Source organism: Panthera pardus, unplaced genomic scaffold, assembly GCF_024362965.1.
Source record: "Panthera pardus isolate Hobbes unplaced genomic scaffold, ASM2436296v1 HiC_scaffold_18, whole genome shotgun sequence".
Lineage (NCBI taxonomy): Eukaryota > Metazoa > Chordata > Mammalia > Carnivora > Felidae > Panthera > Panthera pardus.
In genome coordinates, this window is record NW_026526743.1 from 17171627 (window position 1) to 17195967 (window position 24341).

Genomic DNA, 24341 nt, shown 5'->3' on the forward strand with positions numbered 1-24341 from the left:
TGGACATTTAGGCTCTTTCCATAATTTGGCTATTGTTGAGAGTGCTTCTATAAACATTGGGGTACAAGTGCCCCTATGCATTAGTACTCCTGTATCCCTTGGGTAAATTCCTAGCAGTGCTACTGCTGGGTCATAGGGTAGGTCTATTTTTAATTTTTTGAGGAACCTCCACACTGTTTCCCAGAGCGGCTGCACCAGTTTGCATTCCAGAGGGATCATTTTAGATTATATAGCAGGCTATAGCTGCCAATTTCTCTTAATGGTTATATTACTTGACCCTTGCCTAACTCTGATCTCATCTTTTGTTACTTTCTTTTCCCTTCCTCCTCCTCTAGCCATAATGGCCTTCTTTTTACTCCTCAAACATGCAAAGCTATCTTCCTCCTTAGGCCTTTTCTGTTGGCTCAGAATGCTCTTGCCCTAGAGAATCACATGGCTTGAGCCTCACATCTCTCTTCAAATATCACCTCCTCAAAAAAGCCTTCTCTCATTTATCTGCTCTTCTGTATGCAAGTTATACTTCAATAAAAGTTACTTGAAGGAAGAAAGAAACAAAGCAAGAAAAGAAAATGAAAGAAAAAAATGATCTTGTTTAAGATGTCTAATTTTGAGTCAAGAGTTGTCATTTTGGCTGAATACTTCCTGATTAAACTTACATTATCTTACTCATTTGGAAACTCTGCATTTCATTGTTTGTTTGTTTTTTTTTCAGCATTAATAACTGTAAATGTCATTTAATTACCTAAGTGTGAAAAAGAAAATAAGTTAGGATTGGGACAAAAAGCATGTTTTTCCTTCCTGTGGTGGAGAGTGAGTCAGAAGATATAACATTATAGATAGTGTAGGCACTGAAATGGCCCTGTTACAAAACAAGAACTTTTAGCCTAAAATGAGTCTCCTCAGCCAGACCTGAATGTACAGACAGCAAAATACAGAATGACAACATATATCTCTCTATATAAAGAATATTGAGGATCTTTTTTAAAGACATTCAAAGAGAGATTAAAATAGCACAGAGGTGGAAGCTAAACCAAGGGATCATTCTTCCTATAGTCTATCACATTCATGTTTCTTCCTGATATGAAGGTAGATATATATATACACAGGGAAAAAAGCAGAGAATGAAATTCTACAATCTAAGGATCTTCGAGTAATTCATATAAAACTGTGATTGCTGATAAAACATATATGTATTCTTAGAATGTCAAGTATAGTCTTTTTATAGTCTTTTATTTCCCCAAAAAAGTTTTCTCAGACCATTTCTAAAGTAGCTTTCCATCCTACACCATTTTCTATTCTCTTACTTTGCTTACTTTACTTCATAGTACTCTCTTATTACCTGAAGTTATCTATCTTTATTATTTTTTTAAAGTTTATTTATTTATTTTGAGAGAGCCTGCATATGTGTATGCAAGTGAGGGAGGGGCAGAAAGAATCCCAAGCAGGCTCTGTGTTGGCAGATACGGGGCTCAAACCCATGAACCATGAGATCATGACCTGAGGCTGAAATCAAGAGTCGGACACTTAACTGAGCCGCCCTGGTGCCCCCTAAAATTGTATTTCCTATTTATTTATAGTTACTATGTGTCTCTTATTACAAGGTAAATTCCATGGGGGACAGAGACTCTATTGGCTTTATTTACTACTCTATTGATAGTGTCTAGCACAGTGCCCAGCTCAGAGGTAGGTAGATAAGTCAATCAGTCAGTTAGTCTAACTATCTACTATTTATAAATGCAAAAGAAGAAAGCAGCTGAATCAAAATATAGATAGAATGGTTGTTAACAGGGAACAAAGAGAGCACCTCTCCACCCATGCCCCCTTCAAAGAGGAGGAAAGTTTGAAAGAACAACAGCAACAACAACAAAAGAGTGGTAAATGGATAAATAAATAGTTCTATACGTATCCCCTGCTAAGACCTTAACTTGCTCCTCAGGTCTTAGACCTTTTCCTTTCAGGCCCTAGACCTTAATTTTTTAATTTTTTTAAAGACTTTATTTTTAAGTAATCTCTACACCCAACGTGGGGCTCAAACTTACAACTGCGAGATCAAGAGTCATATGCTCTACCGACTAAGCCAGCCAGGCACCCCAGGCCTTGGATCTTTAAAGAGGACTTTCTAAACAACAGCAGTAGAGTGTGCCTCTTCCCGAACTAGTTGTGTGGTTTCCTCTGGTGATGGCTTCCCCCTGCTTAATTGGGGCTCACTCACCTGCATATCGTCGTCTCCTTCCTTTCCTCACAACTTTCCAGGGCTCTTTTCCTTGCTCCAACAAGGAAATCACGTCTGGCTTAGAAATGAAGCATCCTGATTAGAAGAAATGAAATGTAAGGTGATATGGAAATAAAAAATAAATTCAAAGTTACTTTGATTCAATCTTGGCTAACTTCTTAATAAACTACAGGTCAGATTGATAAAGCCTTTAGAACAAAGAAGTGCAAGATAGCTAAAAAACATTCATATTAAGGTTACATAATAAATAGATTAATTTATATTCATAGAAGTAATCCTTCTTGAGGCAAGTGGTTGAGAGCACAGACTGCCCGAGTTCAAATCCTGTCTCTGCCACATCCTAGTTTTAAGAATAGTAATCGTACCCTTCATACACAATTGTTGTGACAGTTATATTAACATATACCTATATCTAAACACTGCCTAGGCTATGTACTAAGCACTATATACACAGTTGTCCCTTGAACAATGCAGGTTTGAACTGCAACAGTCCACATATATGTGGATTTTTTTTGATAAATAAGTACTGTAAATGTATTTTCTCTTCTTTATGCTTTTCTTAATTTTTTTCCTCTAGCTTACTTTAAAGAATACAGTATACAATACATATAACATACAAAATATGTGTTAATCAACTCTATGTTATCAGTAAAACTTGTGATCAATAGTAGGCTATTAGTTAAGCTTTGGGGAGTCAAAAGTTACATGCAGATTTTTGACTGCATAGGTGATTGGCATCCCTAACCCCTATGTTGTTCAAGTGTCGAATGTATTTTATTAGCTATTATTATTTATTGTCATTGTTATTTTGCTGAGGGGAAAACAAGAAGTTTCCAGAAGCATTTATTGTTATTTCTTATATTAATATAATGTTAAATGCAAAGTTCTTGGATTTTTAATTTTTAATCATGAAAGTAGGTAAAAGTGAATATGTTTATTAACAAAAGGAATGAGTTGTCTTGAATTGTAAATAAATCCTGTTGATCCAACTTAACACTACAAATATTATCTGTTCTTTTGGTAGATAAAAACCAAGACACATGGTCTAGCTATTTTCCTAACAGGTATACCAACAAATAACAAAACACCTATAGCAATTCTGAGTTCACATACAAAGTGAAACCTGATTTCTTTTTTTTTTTTTAAGTTTATTTATTTATTTTGGAAGAGAGACAGCATGCATACACAAGCGGGGTGGGGGTGGGGGGGCAGAGAGAGAAAGGGAGAGAGAGAATCCCAAGCAGGCTCCGCAATAACAGCATAGGGCTTGAACTCACGAACCGTGATATCATGACCTGAGCAGAAATCAAGAGTAAGACACTTGAATGACTCAGCCACCCAGGTACCCTGGAAACCTGATTTCTTTGACACTAGTAAGGCTGTATTCAAATCCACCCTTTTTTCATCAATAAGGAAGGCCTAAAGGCCACTTAAGAATGAGGAAGATGGCACATTAAAAAAAAAAAAAAAGAATAAGGAAGATAAATATGCCTAACAGAGGTGTTCACTTTCAAACAAATAAAGTTCAAACCATTTACCTGAGAACAGGGAGCAGAAATTTAGATAGCTTCTTGAAAGATATTACTGAAATTTCCAGAGAAAAAAGCAGAGATTACAGAAAACATGTCTACAGGCGGATGACCTTACCCAGTGAGACCAAGTTGCTGTAATTCTCCAACATTACATCTCTGTACAAGTCCCTCTGTTCCAGGTCCAGGTATTCCCACTCCTCCTGAGAGAAGACTATGGACACATCACTGAACATCAGTGATCTCTGCAATGACAAACCATATAATACAATTGAAATTAAAGAAAATTTGTTTTAAGATGGAAGAGATACTGCAGGAAATGGACCATATGGCAAACAAAAAGGCTTGGGCTGGAAGCCTTTAATATAGTGAGTTAGGAAATGAGTGTGCCTGAAGCAGCATGCCTATGTGCTCTTGAAGAATCCTGTTGCTATAGGTGCAGCCTCTTGAATACTCTGGCGTATCTTGATCATCCAAACATGTCTGGGAAAGAAAAAAATCAGTTTTCCAATTAAATGAAATATTGTATATAAGCCTGTGCCTGTTACATGTCTCCCTCATAAAGTCTCAAGAAATGTAGTTTTTCCACCCTTTCCCTTTAAAGAACAGATTTTTAAAAAGTTTCCTTATAATATTTCTATGTTAGAAAAGGATATGAATAAAGAATTTATTCCAAGTTCATCATTGAATCAGATCATATCATAAGCATTTTTCCATTTATGACAGATTCTTTAATGAAGTCTAAAAAATTGTATAATAGTCTATGTGAGGGTATATGAGACTTAATCATTCTTCCATTTTGGTCTATACAAAATATTTAAGGTTCTCCTCAGCTGTAAAGGTCTATAAACTATGTATCTGCATGATTTTCCTACTTATCATTTTCCATCACTCACTGTATACATTCCTTGTTCCTGACTTAGAGGATATGGATGTAGATTCTGGAACTGGTGATCCAGAATCACAGAGATGTCATTCTAGACCAGCATATCCTGTTCAACTACAAATGGAACCCTGATCCTAGTATACAACTCTTAGGGATTCCTAGGGAAGGTCCTTGATCTCTTTGCATGCAAGACCCAATTATATCTGTACCCCATCCTAAAAGCCTCACAAAGCAAGTGAGCTCACCATATGTTGAGGCTGAGGCCAACCAACAGCAAATCTTATCTTACATACTTGGAAAACCCAAATCCAGAAACATTCAGTTTCCCCATGAGTAGTCAAATGGGCTCATCCTCTTTCATCAACTCACAAAGATGGTCAAACATCCCCCTCAAGCGATTTCATTTCTGCCCCACTGCAGCTCTTAGCAAAAGATTGAGCACATATAGGAGATGCTAAATGATTTTTTTTTTCAGTGAATACACGAATAATGACTGGCGAAAAGAGGACTCATAGGACAGGTGTTGTGCTAAATAGCCTCATCCCTCACTGGATTTGGAGGACTGGGAGAAGATTCCTAGATGGGACTCTGATAGGTAGGAAGTTTCAGGATAAAGAAATGTTCATAGGACATTAACATGACTGTATTTTCAGGAGAAAGAAACAGTAACTTACATGGGCCATGGTTTAGAAACTCAAGAACTGGTCAGTCTTCCTTGGAGTTTACTTGCCTGGAGGGTTCACAGAGGCCAGAGCTAGGGGGAAGAAAAGAAAGCCATGAGATGAGATAGTCCTCAGAACTCACAAAATGGCTGGAGTTAATGTCCTTTTCCCCTCCCTTGAACTTTCTCTCTCTCTCTCTCTCTCTCTCTCTCTCTCACACACACACACACACACACACACACACACTCTGAGGGAGATTTGAGGGCATCTGGAAAATCTAATCCCTCCTCGAAAATTCCAGGGCTGATAAAGGGCCACATCATCTAAATAAGAATATCTTTCAAAGCTTTGCAGGCTTGCTTGGATTCATCAGATACAAAGAGAGAAATTCCTAAGTCCCAACCCTGGCAGTCATTAACCACTGTCAAACTGCTACACTGGCAACCCTACCAGCCTGCCAGCCTGTACAATAACTTCCAGAATCTTCTGGGCTCATCACTTTTTTCAATCAGAATCAACCACACTGCTTTCCTACATGTCTTTATTTACCATTCTCTTTCTTACAACCTAGGCTGAAAAGGTGTGGATACATGCTCTCAACAGGTAGACAACACATAACTATATCAAAGACTTCCATAGGATAGGCATTTTATATACATTAAGTGGATCCTTAGGATTGCTATGTAGTATAATAATTATCTATGCAATGGACCATAATATTTACAATAAAAGTAAAACCACTTGCAGAAATTCAGTTAAGTAGCAAAGCTGAATTTGGATTCCTCATTTTTCTAACCAAAGTCAGCTCTTAATCAACTCTAGTTCTGGTCTCTGAAACCCAGAATTTCTTGTTCCAATGGGAGAAACATGAGCATGCAGGACTCATTAAAAAATAGAAATAACAGGGCTCCTGGGTGGCTCAGTGGGTTAAGCATCCAGCTCTTGATTTTGTTTGGTTCAGGCCATGATCTCACGGTTTGTGAGTTCCAGCCCCAAGTTGGGCTCTGCGCTGACAGTGCCGAGCCTGCTTGAGATTCCTTCTCTTTCCCTCTCTCTCTGCCTCTCCCCCGCTCATGCTTTTTCTCTTTCCTTCTCTCTCAAAATAAATAAATAAACCTAAAAAAATAGAAATAACATGTGAAACCACCAAAAGACATTAAATCTCACTTTGGGAGTACTTATGCCCATATTAGCAAGTTTGTAAGGAAATGAATACTCTAACCTGCAGATTGTGTAAATTTAAAATTATGTCCAAGCAGGGAAGCACCTGGGTGGCTCAGTAGGTTAAGCATCTGACTTCAGCTCAGGTCATGATCTTGTGGTTTGTGAGTTCGAGCCCCGCGTCTGGCTCTGTGCTGGCAGCTCAGAGCCTGGAGCCTGCTTCAGATTCTGTGTCTCCCTCTCTCTCTGTCCCTCCCCAACTCATGCTCCATCTCTCTTAAAAATAAACATTCATTAAAAAAAAATTATGTCCAAGCAGCATTTAAACCATGCAAATCTTCTAACTCAGAAATTCTACTCTGGGGATTAAAGAAAATAATTGTATATATGTACAAGATGTAAGAATGTAGTGACAGACATTATTTATAATGGAAAAAAGCTGGAAAGAATCTAAAAATCCTTCAGTAGAAAATAGATTAAATAAATTATAAAGCACCCACAGAATGAAAAAGCTTGTCACTTAAAAAAATGATAATACAGACTTTTAATTGGAAAGATGGAAATATGTTTACTACATGCTGCTGAGTGAAGAATGCAGGTGACAACAGTTGTGAGTACTGTGATCCTGTTATAGCAGGGCAAAAAAGATATATATATTTGTGCATGTGCATGATAATCACAAAATCTAAGCTTTTAAAAATATATAAGGACATACAAAATATTCAAGATAAAATATTCTTCAATAAAATAAAATAAAATGGACATTATGAATACATTAGTAAAGTATAATTAGGCATCTGACTCTTGATTTCAGGTCAGGTCATGATCCAAGGGTTGTGAGATCAATCCTGTTGGACTCCGTGCTGAGCATGGAGCCTGCTTAAGATTCTCTTTCTTTCCCTTTGCCTCCCTCTCCCCTGCTTGTGTTCACACACTCTCTCTCTAAAATTAAAAAAAAAAAAAAAAAAAAGATCTGGAAAGATTGCTAATTTCCCCATTTTGATCTTAGTTTTCTTCTTTTTGCTTATATTTACTTCATAATTTTATATGGCAATATATACTCTGGAAAGATATTTTTGAAATTTTGTAAATGGGAAGCTTTTCTTCAAATAGGTGAAAGAGACTCACTTCTGAAGCAGTCACCTCTTGAGCTTGGAGGAAAAAAGCTACTATATATTTTCTTCTAGCTCCCAATAGCTGACCCAACTCTATGATTTGTAAGTTTGTTCATGTATGTTGAAGTTTTGCCTAGAAAAAAATGGTTAAACACCCCCCATCTAATGCCTTGTTTCTCTGCTGCTGCCTTTCTTAACTTCTGTACTAATGCATTGATCTTGCTTCTGAACCAGTCATTTTAGCCATGATGCCCTCCAAAGAGGTGCTGAATCTTTTGCCCTGTTGGGTCTCACTTTGCATCAACATCATGAGAATAAAAACCATAAGGCATAACACCTCTTACATACAGTCCATTTACCTATACAGAAATCCTCTGGATTTGGCGTTTTTTGGTTACAACCTGATAAAGCTTGCTATAATCAGATAATGTATCTTCTTCCCAGGAATTCCCAAGCTAACTTCTTCAGTGACCTTTATCACACTTAGTCTAATTCCTATACAGTTTTATCTATGTTGATAGATAATAATTTTTTTTTTCAACGTTTTTAATTTATTTTTGGGACAGAGAGAGACAGAGCATGAACGGGGGAGGGGCAGAGAGAGAGGGAAACACAGAATCGGAAACAGGCTCCAGGCTCCGAGCCATCAGCCCAGAGCCTGACGCGGGGCTCGAACTCACGGACCGCGAGATCGTGACCTGGCTGAAGTCGGACGCTTAACCGACTGCGCCACCCAGGCGCCCCTTGATAGATAATAATTTAAGAATCAACCCTGTTATGTGGATCCTGAGAAACTTAACAGAAGACCATGAGGGAGGGGAAGGGGGAAAAAAAAAAAGGTTAGAGAGGGAGGGAGCCAAAACATAAGAGACAATTAAAAACTGAGAACAAACTGAGGGTTGATGGGGGGTGGGAGGGAGGGGAGGGGAGGTATTGAGGAGGACACCTGTTGGGATGAGCACTGGGTGTTGTATGGAAACCAATTTGACAATAAATTTCATATTAAAAAAAAAAAATCAACTTGTCATTTTAGTTACTCTTTCACCCTCAGAGTACTAGCATAGGATCAGGCATATTGTGAGTACTTTATAAAATGTCTAATAATTCAACCTAGAAATTCCATTTCTAGGAATTTATCCCTGGAAAATTTTTATAGAAGTATACAAGGAGATATATACAAGGAAGTTCATCAAGGAATACTTTCTAACCAAAAGTCAGAAAACCTAACAGTAAGGCAACCAGCTAAATAAATTAGGTTCTACAATATGATGGCATATTATGTAATTATTAATAATAATGGTACTGGTTCATATTAATTCATGAAGAAAGATATCCATGATAAACTTCCAAGTGCAATAGGCAGACCAAAAAGAATATCCACAATGGTGGGAGGTGACTGACTCTCACATATGAAGAACACAGGCTTTGTTGTCAGGCTCCAGAATATGAATCTAAGGTTTGATGTTATCAACTGGGAGACTTCAGGCATGTTAGTTTTCAGTGCCACTGCTTCCTCTTAGATAAACTGGAGAATAGTAACAGTATATACCTTATAAGGTTATTGTGAAGGTTAAGTAATATAATACATATAAAGCACTTAAAATACCTTATTACAAGCAATAAATAAAATGAAAAAATTACATGCCCGTTATTCCATGTGTTTAAAAAAGTATCTTTAATAAAAGCATTTTAATTATTTGGTAAATTATCTTTAATAATTTTACTTTTAATTTAATTTTATTTTTGAGAGTGAGCATGAGCAAGGGAGGGGCAGAGAGAGAGAGGGAGACAGAGAATCCCAAGCAGGCTCCACACTGTGAGCGCAGAGCCTGATGCAGGGCTTGAACCCATGAACCATGAGATCATGACCTGAGCCGAAATTGAGAGTTGGATGCTTAACCAACTGAGCCACCCAAGCGTCCCTTTAATAATTTTAATACTAGGATGCCCTTTCTCCTTTCTCTTATAGTGAGATTTTCAGGACTCCTCTTTCTTACAACATTAGTAAATTTTAGAACTGTTTGAGAATGTAATTCTTCTTAATAAATAATATTAGCAAAAAAGATTCATAAAAATCAAGAAGTAGAACAAAGTCCCTTTTGCTCTCTATTCCTAGCAGTTCCAAAGAAACACCACTTGGCATCATAAAACTCAAGAAATTTGGTAAGGTATCATATTGAACACATTAACACATTAAAAACATTTGATCAAGTTCTTCTGTATAACATGCCTGAATTATTTGTCATTACTACCACGTTCCACTGTTATTATAAATCTCTACTTAGGAGCAACCTTGAACCACAAAAAAAAAAAACAACACCTCAATTCTGAAAAGATATCTTACTTGATATTTGTTGCCCTGATAAATGTTTCCATAATCCTAAAAGGTATAAAGTCTTGAAAAAAATTTCAGATTAGAGGGAAACCACTGTACTCTCCTTTACTCTGTACAAACAGCAATATAATAAATCTTATGACTGCACTGGATTTCTTTTCAAAATGTTGGAGAGTATCTCCTTAAATAATCAATTTTTGTAATTCTATTTTACGAAATAAACATATGTACACAAGCGCACAGAAAAAGATTTGGAAAAACAAACATCAAAGTACTAATATTCATTAACTCTGTATGATGGGACTATGAACAAATTAAATGTTCTTCTTTATAAGTTCCTTAGGTCTGCATATTTTTCTTGTTTATAATAAACCTGCATTAATTCTATCATCAGAAACAAAAACTATTTTCAAACAAAATAAAAAAGAGTTGAGGAGAGGAACTATCTTTTAGTTGTTAAGAGAAAGGAGTCTATAGGACTGTGAAATGAGTGAGTTCCTAAAAAAAAAAAAAAATCAGTATGGCAGAAATAAATAACACTCATCAGTTTTTTTACTGTTCTTCACCAAAACAAGGTGCTGCCTTCACCTTATTCTGTGACTGAACACAATCAAGGTAAGCAGCATTCTTTTTTATTTTTTTTTAACATTTATTTATTTTTGAGAGACAGAGAGAGACAGAGTATGAGCAGGGGAGGGACAGAGAGAGAGGGAGACACAGAATTCGAAGCAGGCTGCAGGCTCCAAGCTGTCAGCACAGAGCCGGACACGGGGCTCAAACTCACAAACCTCAAGATCATGACCTGAGCAGAAGTCAGAAGCTTAACCAACTGAGCCACCCAGGCACCCCAAGGTAAGCAGCATTCTTAAATTCAGTAAAAATACGCCAAAGCAGACAGGAATATTTGGTACACGATAGAGGCTTTCTCTCTGCCTTTCTCCACTGCATAACTAATTATAGTTTCACATTAGATATAATCCTTGCAAAATTTCTACAAATCCCTAGTTTACTAGAAGGGATTCATCTGTAATTAAAATTTTCCTGAGTCATCTTGTTCAAAACTATGACTATTGCTTAAAATTTATTATTTACAGGGCACCTGGGTGGCTCAGTAAGTTGAGCATCCAACTCTTGACTTCAGCTCAGGTCATGATCTCATGGTTCGGAAGCACCATGTCAGGCTCCACTGCTTGGGATTCTCTCTCTCCATTCTCTCTCTCTTTCAAAAATAAATAAATAGACTTTAAAAAATTTTTTTAATTTTTTCCTTCTCATGATTCACATGTTTAATGACATAAAATTGCATCACAGGGATGGAGTGTGACTTAAGAATTTCCTATTGTTAGACACTAATTTTATTTGTTATCTCAAAGTACATTCTCAGATATTAGTCTTTGACTCTAGGACAGTAAATCTAAATCTTTTTAGGATCATGTTTGAAAATCTCATTAAATTATGGACTTCCTCCCCATAAAAATGACATATTAACAAACATCTACAACAACTTAAATACAACTTCAAGGAGTTTCTGGTTCCCTGAAAGCTCCAAATGGATTTAAATTACCTCTGGTTAAGAATTTCTGTTCTAGACCATTTGAGCATCTCATTTTTTTTTTTTTTTTTTTTTTTTTTAACTAGGAAATCCCCATCACAGTTAGCTTGGTATTTTCATTTTTCCTGATCTATTGGAGGTGGGTGGGGACTTGCCCCAAATCACATTAACAAATAGCTAATGTTTATTAAATACTTATCAAGTGTCAGGAGCTGTTCTAAGAGCTTTACACTTAAAAAGAAAGCTCATAGAAGTAATGGGAAGTATCTGTCAAATGGAAAGTGCATATAGGCACTAGGTAGGTAGCCTAAGTATTAACTCAATCGACAGGAAATTTAAAAAGGAAGCAAATGTTCCCATGCCCTAAAATATAAAAATGCATTTCATATTATATGAGGAAATACCCACTCACCTTGACCTTAACTTTTTACAATGGACAAGAGCATTCCTTCTCCTCCTCCTCCTCCTCCTCAGAGCCCTTTCCTTAGGGTTTGACAAGATTGAGGAAGAAGGGAATCTTAGGACAACAGGCCTTTCTTGGAGCCCAGCCCAGCTAAATTAGGGCACGCCACGACCCCATCTGTCCCCACCAACCACCCACACATAAACCGAGTAAAGAGGGAGAATATTGTTGACCCTTCCTAGTATTAGAAAAAGGCCAGGGTCACGGTTGTGGGAGGCGGGCGGCGGGAATCGGACTTCTGGGCAGTTTCCCGGAAGAAACTCGGTGGTTCTGAAACCTGCAGCTGGACCCCTCAGAGCTCTGTGTGTGTGTGTGTGTGTGTGTCCGCGCGCGCATCTGAAGATGTAGTGGGGTGGGGATACCCCCAGGAACCTGCCTGCGAGGCACGTTCTTTTCTAACATTCTTATCCCAAGATCGGGTATGAGCCTTTTCGCTGGCGCTCAGCTATCTGTCTGGGAGCTTTTTCTCTGCCGCTGGGCGCGTGCGGCTAGAGGACAGAAGATCAGCTGCGACGCCAGGGTCGGAGTCACATAGTCCACGGTCACGCAACCTTCCGTCACACAAGAGGATCTGCATCCAATTCAGCCACACAAATGCCATCACCCACTAGTTCCGACCTCACAGCCACACACAGTCCTGATGCCACACTCGGGCCCCGTCACGCCCACGGTCACCCAGATACACAACCACACACACCACTGCCGTTCTCACGCACACTCGGGCCTGAGGTGAGAGGCTCGCCACACTCTGCGGTACTGCAGCGCCTCCCTTCTGTCTCCTAATCTCCAGGCCAGGCGGCAACGCCTCTCCGACCCTCTGAACCGGGACTGCTCACCTTGGGTGTCGCACCTGCCTCACGGTGATGCTCAGTGTAAGCGAGGATGGGACGGAACCTGCAAGTACACAGCCCCCGGGGCTTAACGGGCCGCGCGCGGAGGCTGCTGGGAGCTCGCTCTGTAGGCACTGAGTGCGCCGGCGCCGCCAGCCCAGGGGAGCGGAGCTTCCACCCCGCCCGCTCGCCGCTTGAGGCGGAGATCTAGGCGGGCTCCTGCGCCGGCCGCGTTCCCGGCTCTTTGTCCCAAGAAAGTCCCGGCAGGTCCTGGAGCGCGGCGGGCACCAACAACCGGCGTATTAAAGGGGGGATATGCATAAATGTGACTCTCCCTACCGCCCGCTCGATGGCACTGTGTGTCTATCTTTGGAGTGGTTCTGGGTACGACTTTTTCATTGGGTGTGGCTGGTTTGTGTTTGTGAAGTGCTACTTCGAGGACCGGAATGTGGTTTGTGAGGGAGATTTTGACTGGATTGTGTGTCAGACTGTACAGGGCTAAGAATGTTGTGTTGGCCTGCGAGGTAATGGGTCTGTGAACGTGTCTGTAATTGACTCTGAACATTTAGGTGGCACGGTTCTGGTAGATACGTTTTCCCCAGGCCTTCCCTGCAGAGCTTGGATGGGAGTCCCTCAGTGTGTGCCTGATTGTGGCGTGTGTGTGTGTGTGTGTGTGTGTGTGTGTGTGTGTGCGCGCGCGCGCGCTGCTGGTGTGTTCCTGCGGGACTGTGACGATGTGGAATGATTGGATGAGACCAAAAGCCTCACTCGCCTCAATTCTGAAATGAGAAAGGAATGTTGCATTTTCAAGAAGCATCATCTTTACTGAAGCATTTGGTGAAAAAAACTGATTTTTCTGGAAAATTGTGTATTTACATTTAATCACAGGTTTATTATGGAGAATGTAAATAAACCTAGCTTTAAACATAAGATTTCAAAGGAAATTCCTGTCCTGGAATAGTTTATTTGCTCCTTCCCCAGATTTCCAGAATAGGCTGTTCCTCTTAATGTTAAGGGGACTTTGTTGGGAGGATTTAAGAAGGCCCAGACTAAGAAAAAACATCTTGGGGCCCCTGAGTGGCTCAGTTAAGCATCTGACTCTTGACGCAGGTCATGATCTCTCGGTTTGTGAGATGGAGCCCCACATTGGGCTCTGTGCTGACAGTGCTGAGCCTGCTTGGGATTCTCTGTCTCTTCCTCTCTCTCTCTCTGCCCCTCCTCTGCTCATGCTTGATCTCTCTCAAAAATAAATGTTAAAAGAAAAAAACATCTTTACCTAAAAGAGAAGCACTATGGCTAGAGCAGACAACCCAGGATTAGGGAGTCAAATATCTTGGGTTCTAGATCAGACACTCTTCTCTTTGTTGAAGGAAGGCAAGAAACTTAAGACTCAAAGCATTCATTCATGCTGACATTACTAATTCAAATGTAATGTTACAAGGTTTTATTCTTACCTTTTATATTTGTTTTTTTCCTCTAATAATCTCTCTCTAGAAATCCTGGTTCCTAGTAATATTAACATATTTATATAGTTGCAGTAGTCTAGAATGGCCATAAGATAGTTTAAAATTGTGATGCCAATATTATTACTAAAAATAAAACTAGTAAATAAAATTTTAGATTGTAGTTATTCTAAAGCAGGGGTTGACAAATTACAAATCTGGCCTGCCACGTATATAGCTAGTGAGTAAAGAATAATATCTACCTTTAAAATGGTTTTAAAAAATCGGAAGAAGAAGAATATTTTGTGACGTGTAAAAAATCATGCATTTCAAACTTCAGTGTCTATAAATAGTTTTACATGTTCATTTATTCATTGTCTATGGCTGCATTTAAGCTACAAGGGCAGGATTGAGTAGTTATGCTGACTGAATGGCTTGCAGAGCTTAAAATACAGTCAATTCCCATTATTCACAGTAGTTCTATAAAGTTATTGCAAACACTGAATTAGCAACCATTTCTCCTAAAGGAAATATGGGGTTTCCTGCAAGTATCAGATGACATTTTCTTCAACCAACCAATACATACCTTGTTTTATGTGCTTCAACACATAAATAGAAAATTTGTGTTTTCTTGTGAGCCTAGAAGATAAATCCAACTTACCTTATGAAAGAATTTTCCTATTTTTCTGTTCAGGAAACCAGCTGCTTTTTTTTTCTTTAACATTTATTTATTTATTTATTTATTTATTTATTTATTTATTTATTTTTTATTTTTTGAGACACAGAGAGAGAGAGCACAAGTGGGGTACAGGCAGAGAGAGAGGGAGACACAGAATCCAAAGCAGACTCCAGGTTCTGAGCTGTCAGCACAGAGCCCAACGCAGGGCCTCAAACCCACGAACTGTGAGATCATGACCTGAGCCAAAATAAGATGCTTAACTGAGCCACCCAGTTGCCCCTAGGAAACCAGCTGCTTTCTTACCTGTGTTTCTCCTCTGATGGAGGTATACCAATATGAATAAAAAATAATTTGATACCTCTGTTCTTATAAGGACCAGCTATTTTTCCTCTGATAAAACTGATTTCTCAGCCTAAATACCATTCCTGGCCAAATGATTCATAAACAAACACGTAATCTCAATCTACTCAGGAATATGAGTGCAGAGTAAAGTTCTGTATATATGTAATCAGGCATGGGTGGTATGATGTCACTGAGGAAGACAGAAAATTCTTTAGCTTGGGACTGGGGATTTTAGGTTGATGGTGGTGGATTTCAGCAATTGATTTCTGAGCTAACATAGCATACTGTCCATTTAGAGCTATTTAAATCATCCTCCCTTCTTTGGAGATTCACTGGAGAGGGCTGACAACTGGCCGTACTTTGTGTTCAATCATAAATATTGTTACCACTCTGCTTCCCATATATTTTAATACTAAGAGAAACAAACCACATTTCTTATCTTATAGATGAGGTTTGTGATCAAAATTCCTGTGTCCCTCCAAGAGGTGCATGTACCCAATCAAGACTGAAAGAGCCACATTCAGGAACATAATGAGGTGTGTGTGATGGGTACAATCTCTGTCTTCTTTATAACTAAATTATCAATAGGTTTTGGTTGAAACATATATTTAAAAAAACAACAACTTGGCTTAGGAAACCCTAAAGCAAGCCTTCAAATTCATTGTTTTTTGTTTTTATTCTCTTAGAACACTTCTGCACATTTTCTTTCTATCCTCTATTTAATTCTTTGTGAAGTGCCTCCTTTGTTAAAATGATAGCTTTGAAGAGGTACTTATGCATTGTAACTTGGTGGAATAGAAAACACTTAAAGCCACTCAAAAGAAACTTTATAGGAATGTCACATAGACAGATTTCAGAAATGTGGTATTGCTAAATTCCATCTTTCCTCCTGTTACTCTTCTGTGATAATAATTTGGGGTTCTCCTTGTCACAATCTATACAAATTCAGAAATTCTGAACTGGGCATTGAAAGGATTTTTTTTTTTTAATGTCATAATCTACATGAGGGAAGAGGGCTGATAGCAGTCCTTTGTCGTTTAGCTCCCGTTGGTTTGCATTCATTATCAAACATTTAATGTTTATGAAAGATCTATCCCTACGTGCAAAGGTGTTTTTTATTAGTTTGAAACACTGAGCTTGTGTTTATTCATTTTTTTATTAAAAAAATTATTTTTAATGTTTATTTATTTTTGAAAGAGGGAGAGACAGGGCGTGAGCAGGGCAGAGACAGAGGGAGACACAGATCCAAAGCAGGCTCCAGGCTCTGAGCTGTCAGCACAGAGCCCTACTACGTGGGACTCGAACTCATGAACAACAAAATCATGACCTGAGCTGAAGTCAGACGCTTAACCGACTGTGTCACCCAGGCGCCCTGCAGCCACTTTAAAAAACAGTCTGGAAGTCCCCCACACTGTTAAAGGTATAAAACGTATAACCCAGCAATTTCACTCTTAGCTATATATGCCCAAGAGAAAGAGAAATATATGTCCACAGAAACATTTCATGAATGTTCAGAGCAACATTAATAACCATAGCCAAAAAGTGAAAATGACCTAGATGTCCAGCAACAAATGCGTGGATAAATTAAGCATGGTATATCCATACAACAGGGTATTTATTATTCAGCCATAAAAAGGATGAAGTACTGACACATACAAGGGATGAGCCTTGAAAACATGCTATGTGAAAGAAACCAGACACAAAAGACAACATATTATATAATTACATTTATATTAAATGTATAGAACAGGCGAATTCATAAAGACAGAAAATAGGTAAATGGTTGCCTAGTGTTGGAAGGTATGGGGAAAACAATCCCAAGTAGTTAAAGAACTGTCTTTGAAGTCTCAAAAAAAAGGTAGGTGTAAACACAGAATACAGTAGTAAATATGGTATAAACATAGGATATAATAGTACTTCCTTATCTGTGGGGGAGCGGGGGGGTATACTTCCAAGACCCTTCCCAGTGGATACCTAAACCTACAGATAGTACCAAATCCTATGTAGACTATGTTTTTTTCTATACAGACATAGTTATGATAAAATGTAATTTATACATTAGACTCAGTAAGAGATTAACAATAACAACTAATAATAAAATAGAACAATTAGAACAATATACTCTAATAAAAGTTATATGAACGTGGTCTCTCTCAAAATATCTATTATACTGTACTCACCCTTCTTGTGATGATGTGAAATGATAAAATCTCTACATGAGGAGATGCAGTAAGGTGACTGACATAGGCATTATGATGCAGTGTCTGGCTAACACTGACCTTCTGACCATACATCAGGAGGAGGATCATCTACTTCTGGACCACAGTTGACCACAGATGACTGAAACCATGGAAAGCAAAACTGTGGATAAGGTGGGGGGGGGGGGGGGGACTACTTTATCATAGAATAGTCGAAATGAATGGACTGTATTGAACAATAATATGGATGCACCCTGGCAATCTAATGTTAAAAGAAAAAAATTTATATTCCTTAAGGTTCTATGGAACATGAAACCCATTTCATAAAGTGAAATTTAACAAGAAAATAAAAATAGATTAAAGTAATCTTATCCTAGAGTTCTTAAGTTCCCAAATCATAAATTCTTCTAAAATAAGGAATTTTAATAATTTAAACTTTATGGATTATAAGGGAATATGATTTATCACTGTAGATTCCATATACAACTGATTATACTATAAGAACCTGAGCTAAATGGATATCTTTTTCCAAAGGAAATTTAAACTGCATGATAGTATGCAACAACAGAATTAAGTTCCTTGTATTCCTTATTATGGATTCTTTACAATTTCTACTTACGTGACCATGTTAAAAGTTAGAAAGTTTATGAAAATAGTCTATTTCACTTTTAATGTTAATTTTTCTCCCTAAATTTTGACGTGAGGTAGTTTGAAGCCAACCTGGAATAGTGGTGCTTAATGAGATTATAAATTTTGACCATGACCAAAAGGAATATTCATTAAAATAGTAGTATGTGTATCTCAAATATCACAATCTATGGGAGAAGCAAATAAAATTTAATTTACTCTTACCTCTGAGATGGTTTTATATATATATAAACTACTTTTCAAAAAATGTTTATTTAAAATTTTTTTTAAGTTTATTTATTTATTTTTGAGAGAGAGACAGAGAGAGCGAGCAGGGGAAGGGCAGAGAGAGAGAGAGAGAGAGAGAGAGAGAGAGGGAGAGAGAATCCCAAGCAGGCTCCACGCTGTCAGCACAGAGCCCGATGTGAGGCTCAAACTCACAAACTGAGATTGTGACCTGAGGCCAAAACCGAGTTGGACACTTAACCAACTGAGCCACCCAGGCACCCCTACTTATTTATTTATTTTTTAGAGACAGAGATAATCCAAGTGGGGGAAGGGCAGAGAGGGAAACAGAGAATCCCAAGCAGGCTTTGCACTGTTAGTGTGAGGGGCCTCATGCAGCGCTCAAACTCATGAACTCCTGAGATCACTACCTGAGCTGAAATCAAGAGTCAGATGCTTAACCTACTGGGCCCCTCAGAAGCCCCCACTTTTTTTTTAAGTTTATTTATCTATTTTGAGAGAGACAGAAAGAACACCAATGAGGGAAGAGCAGAGAGAGAGGGAGAGAGAGAATCCCAAGCAAGTTTCGTACTGTCAGCACAGAGATTGATGCAGGGTTTGATCTCACAAGTGTTAGGTTATGACCTGAACCAAAATCAAGAGTTGGATGCTCAACTGACTGAGCCACCCAGGCACCCGAGCATCTTTTTTATTCACAGCTCAACCCTGAATTCTTTCCATTCATTTTTTAAAAATGTTTTATTCATTTTTGAGACAGAGAGAGACAGAGTGTGAGCAGGGGTGGGACAGAGAGCGAGACACAGAATCTGAAGCAGGCTCCAGGCTCTGAGCTGTCAGCCCAGAGCCTGACGTGGGGCTCGAACTCGCAAACCATGAGATCATGACCTGAGCCGAAGTTGGACGCTCAGCCTACTGAGCCACCCAGGTGCCCCTCTTTCCATTCATTTGAAAACCAAAGAGATAAAATTTTGTGACCCTGATTTAGGAAACATTTTTCAGGCAGGATGCAAAAAGCATGAACTGTGAAAGAAGGAAAATAATTTGGATTTTATCAAAACTAAAACATTTTGGGGGCACCTGGGTGTCTCAGTGGGTTAAGCGTCTGACTTCGGCTCAGGTCACGATCTCACGGCTTGTGGGTTCGAGCCCCGCATCGGGCTCTGTGCTGACAGCTCAGAGCCTGGATCCTGCTTCGGATTCTGTGTCTCCCTCTTTCTCAGTCCCTCCCCCACTCACCCTTATCTCTCTTTCTCTCTCTCTCTCTCTCTCTCAAAAAAGATAAATAAACATTAAAAAACCCTATTTAAAAAAAAAAAAAAAACTAAAACATTTTGATCCAGATGGCCAACCGACACATGAAAAAATGTTCAACTTCACTCATCATCAGGGAAATACAAATCAAAACCACAATGAGGAGTGCCTGGGTGGCTCAGTCAGTTAAGCATCTGACTTCAGCTCAGGTCATGATCTCACAGCTTGTGAGTTCAAGCCCCGCATCGGGTTCTGTGCTGACAGCTCGGAGCCTGGAGCCTGGAGCCTGCTTCGGATTCTGTGTCTCCCTCTCTCTCTCTCTGCCCCTCCCCTGCTCACACTCTGTCTGTCTCTCTCTCTCAAAAAAAACAAATAAACATTAAAAAAAAAACTAAAAAAAAAAAACAAATCAAAACCACAATGAGATACCACCTTACACTTGTCAGAATGGCTAACATTAACAACTCAGGCAAAAACAGATGTTGGCGAGGATGTGGAGAAAGAGGATCTCTTTTGCATTGTTGGTGGGAACGCAAGCTGGTGCAGCCACTCTGGAAAACAGTATGGAGGCTCCTCAAAAAACTAAAAATAGAACTACCCTATGACCCAGCAATTGCACTACTAGGCATTTATCCAAGGGATACAGGTATGATGTTTCGAAGGGGCACATGCACCCCAATGTTTATAGCAGCACTATCAACAATAGCCAAAGTGTGGAAAGAGCCCAAATGTCCATCGATGGATGAACGGATAAAGAAGATGTGGTATATATATACAATGGAGTATCATTCGGCAATCAAAAAGAATGAAATCTTGCCATTTGCAACTACATGGATGGAACTGGAGGGTATTATGCTAAGTGAAATTAGTCAGAGAAAGACAAAAATCATATGACTTCACTCCTATGACGACTTTAAGAGACAAAACAGATGAACATAAGGGAAGGGAAACAAAAATAATATAAAAACAGGGAGGGGGACAAAACATAAGAGACTCATAAATATGGAGAACAAACTGAGGGTTACTGGAGGGGGTGTGGGAGGGGGGATGGGCTAAATGGGTAAGGGACATTAAGGAATCTACTTCTGAAATCATTGTTGTACTATATGCTAACTAATTTGGATGTAAATTTTTTAAAAACACAAAAAACACAAAAAACAAAACTAAAACATTTTGGAGCACCTGGGTGGCTCAGTGAGTTAAGCATCTGACTCTTGATTTCAGCTCAGGTCATGATCTCTCAGTTGGTGGGTTCAAGCCCCGCACTGGGCTCTGTGCTGAGAGTGCGGAGCCTGCTTGGGATTCTTTCTCTACCCCTCTCTGCCCCTCCCCTACTCAAGCTTGCACTCTCTTTCTCTCAAAATAAATGAATAAACTTTAAAAAAAAAAAAAACAAAAAACTAAAACCTTTTGCTTTTCAAAAACCACTGTTAAGAAAATGAAAAGGCAAAGCATAGATTGGCAGAAAATATTTGCAACACATATACCTAATAAAGGAGTTATATGTTGAATAAACAAATAATTCTTTTTCTAATTTTTAATTTTATTATTTTTTAAAATTTACATCCAAATTAGTTAGCCTTTAGTGCAACAGCGATTTCAGGAGTAGATTCTATGTATATGTATATATATGTACTTTGGAATACAAGCATGTTTCCAGAACGAATTATGCTCGCAAACCAAGGTTTTACTGTATTTGAAGTGATGGAAATGTTTTATATCATGATTGTGGTAACAATTACATGATTGTATACACTTGTCAAAATTCATAAAATTGTACATTTAAATATTGGTGAATTTTATTGGGTGTAAATTTTACCTCAATAAAGCTGGGTAAACAAAAAACAAAAGGAGTAACAAAGATTCCAGAAAAATAATGACTGCAGCAACACAAGTTTTGAATCATAAGATGGAGCAATCAGATAGCAAAACCAAAAACCTGTTGACAACATTTAAGCAGAACCCCAGTACCTCAGAATGTGACTATATTTGGAGGTGGGGCCTTTCAAGAGGTAATAAAATTAGAATGATGGGATTTGGGTGGCACATAACCCAAGGAGAGACGCCTCCGGAAAAGACTGGTTGACATCCTGATGTTGGACTAACAGCCTCCAGAACCAGGAGAAAATAAATTTCTATTACTTAAGCCATCCAGTCTGTTATGACATTCTAACAAACCCATACAGATGAACCCCCAAACAATACAGAGACAGATACCATATGGTTTCACTCTTATGTGGATCCTGAGAAACTTAACAGAAACCCATGGGGGAGGGGAAGGAAAAAAAAAAAAAAAAAGAGGTTAGAGTGGAAGAGAGCCAAAGCATAAGAGACTGTTAAAAACTGAGAACAAACTGAGGGTTGATGGGGGGTGGGAGGGCGGGGAGGGTGGGGGATGTGTATTGAGGAGGGCACCTTTTGGGATGAGCACTGGGTGTTGTATGAAAACCAATTTGACAATAAATTTCATATATTGGAAAAAAAAAAAGATAAACCCCCAAACATAAGCAAATGGGGGAAAAATAAAAAACAACACATTACCCTGTATGGTGAATCTGTGACTAAAGGAGAGATCAAAATAAATTACTAGAATCTTATCACAGAGAGGCAAAGGAATAAAAAACAATATAGGAATTATGGGGAGAAATGTCAAAAAAAAAAAAACCAAACATTGACTCTTGAAAAAAAATTTTTAATGTTTATTTATTTTTGAGAGACAGAAAGAGTGAGAGTTGGGGAGGGGCAGAGAAAGAGGGAGACACAATCCAAAGCAGGCTCTAGGCTCTGAGCTATCAGCACAGAGCCAGATGTGGGGTTTGAATTCAAGGACCATGAGATCATGACCTGAGACGAAGTCGGATACTTAACTGACTGAGCCACCCAGGTGCCCCAAACATTGACTATTTAAAATAGTAATGTCCTTGGGGCGCCTGGGTGGCTCAGTCGGTTAAGCGTCCGACTTCAGCTCAGGTCACGATCTCATGGTCCGTGAGTTCGAGCCCCACGTCGTGCTCTGGGCTGATGGCTCAGAGCCTGGAGCCTGCTTCTGGTTCTGTGTCTCCCTCTCTCTCTGCCCCTCCCCCGTTCATGCTCTGTCTCTCTCTGTCTCAAAAATAAATAAACGTTAAAAAAAAAAAATTTAAAAAAAATAAAACAAAATAGTAATGTCCATCAGGTTAAAAAAAAAGATAATAAAAATAAAGAGAACAATAATTTACACTGGGAGGTGGGTGGATAAATGTAGCTAAAGTACCCTAAGTAATTTCTATTGGTACAGGAATGAGTAAAGATGTGAACTGTTTTGGACCTTAATAGGTTTTAGTATGTATGGTATTTTCTGAGGTAATACTTAGAAAGGCTTAGAAATAGTATATAGAATTTCCAAACTAGTAGAGGTAAGAAAGAAAATGGTAATTTTTTTAAATCCTGAAGAAAACCAGGAAGAAAGGAACATAGAACTGGCAAGATCAACTGAAAAGCACAAATGAGGATGGCAGATTTATAGCCAAATAGATTAGTAATTACACCGAATAAAAATGGACCTAGTACTCTATTTGAAACACAAATAGATTGTCAGGTTGGATTAAAATATTTTATATTGTGTTTACAAAGCACATCTATAGTTAAGGACACAAAAAGATTAAAATTAAACATGGGAAAATTACATCATGTAGACAATAAACAAGAAAGTTCATGTAATTGTACTATTAGCACACAATAGAAATTTTAAGACAGGATGCATTATTAGACATGCCTTTCTTGAAGCTCTTATAATTACCTTGTCTGAGGTAGTTATCTTGCAAGTGTTACTTTTTCATGCTCCTCTCCCCTTATATTCATACCATAAAACTATAAGCAAGTTTCAGCATACTCTGAAAGAACAATTATAAAGTCAAGCCTAAATATCAAGAACATCACCAAATTTTGACACTTTGATGAAGAATAATGTAGAGAATAAATGAAGGGATGTTTTCACCAGTGGACATAACAGTGATTCTAATAAAATGTAAAGTGAGACTATAACTTGGCTATTTGGAGTTCCTCATGACCATGGGCAGCAGACCAAAGGCTGGGGTGAGAGGAAGGGTTAATGTCTGCTGGGCTGATTGATCCTGGCTACCAAGGGATGTGAAACTTCCAAATGAAACATGAATAATACTCAAAGATTTCCTAGGGTCAACTCTTATCCCTATCATTTCCAGTTGTAAAAACAAGCAAATAAACACCCCCCCCCCCCAAACCAGAAAACCTATAAAGAAAACTATAACCAACAAATATTCTGATCTTTAATGAAAGGTTTGGATAACTTTAACCATAAAAACTTCCCAGTTTGCTAATTAAAAGGGAATGTGTCACAACTATTATTTACAGAAAGGAAGGCTGGAACATCTACCTAATTTATATATAGATATTATTATTACATTCCTTCTTTCCTCTTAAAAAAATTTTTTTAAGGTTTATTCATTTTTCAGAGACAGAGAGAGGCAAAGTGTGAGCGGGGGAAGGGCAGAGAGAAAGGTAGACACAGAATCTGAAGCAGGCTCCAGGCTCCCAGCAGGCAGCACAGAGCCCTTTTATGTACGGTGTTACAACTTAGAAAAAAGGCTACAGAATGTCTACACAGGATCCTGACAGATAGAAGGTATAAACATTACCCAACATAAGTAATGTTATTTTAGATGAGGTTTTAATGCTCAGTTACAGGAAGAATGAGGTATATTGATGGGATGCCATCTTGTGAACACTGGTCATTCATTTGGCTGTACAGTATTTGTGCACCCTTGCTATGA

General features: G+C 38.5%; 2 protein-coding genes across 2 annotated transcripts in view; both read right to left on the minus strand.

Annotated features, from left to right (window-relative positions):
• The window catches only part of ZFP14 (ZFP14 zinc finger protein), a 66410-nt gene extending 53461 nt beyond the window's left edge, over positions 1-12949 (minus strand). Inside the window, exons 1-4 of the mRNA XM_019423115.2 lie at positions 12773-12949; positions 5323-5402; positions 3881-4007; positions 2213-2308 (exon numbers count right to left, since the gene is read on the minus strand). Coding sequence (XP_019278660.2) covers positions 2213-2308; positions 3881-4007; positions 5323-5331 — 232 coding nt within the window. The 5' untranslated portion in view covers positions 5332-5402; positions 12773-12949. The remainder of the gene's footprint in view (positions 1-2212; positions 2309-3880; positions 4008-5322; positions 5403-12772) is intronic.
• A 9778-nt stretch (positions 12950-22727) lies between these two features.
• The window catches only part of ZNF566 (zinc finger protein 566), a 35814-nt gene continuing 34200 nt past the window's right edge, over positions 22728-24341 (minus strand). Inside the window, exon 6 of the mRNA XM_019423174.2 lies at positions 22728-23423. Within this exon, the coding sequence (XP_019278719.1) occupies positions 23401-23423 (23 nt within the window). The 3' untranslated portion in view covers positions 22728-23400. The remainder of the gene's footprint in view (positions 23424-24341) is intronic.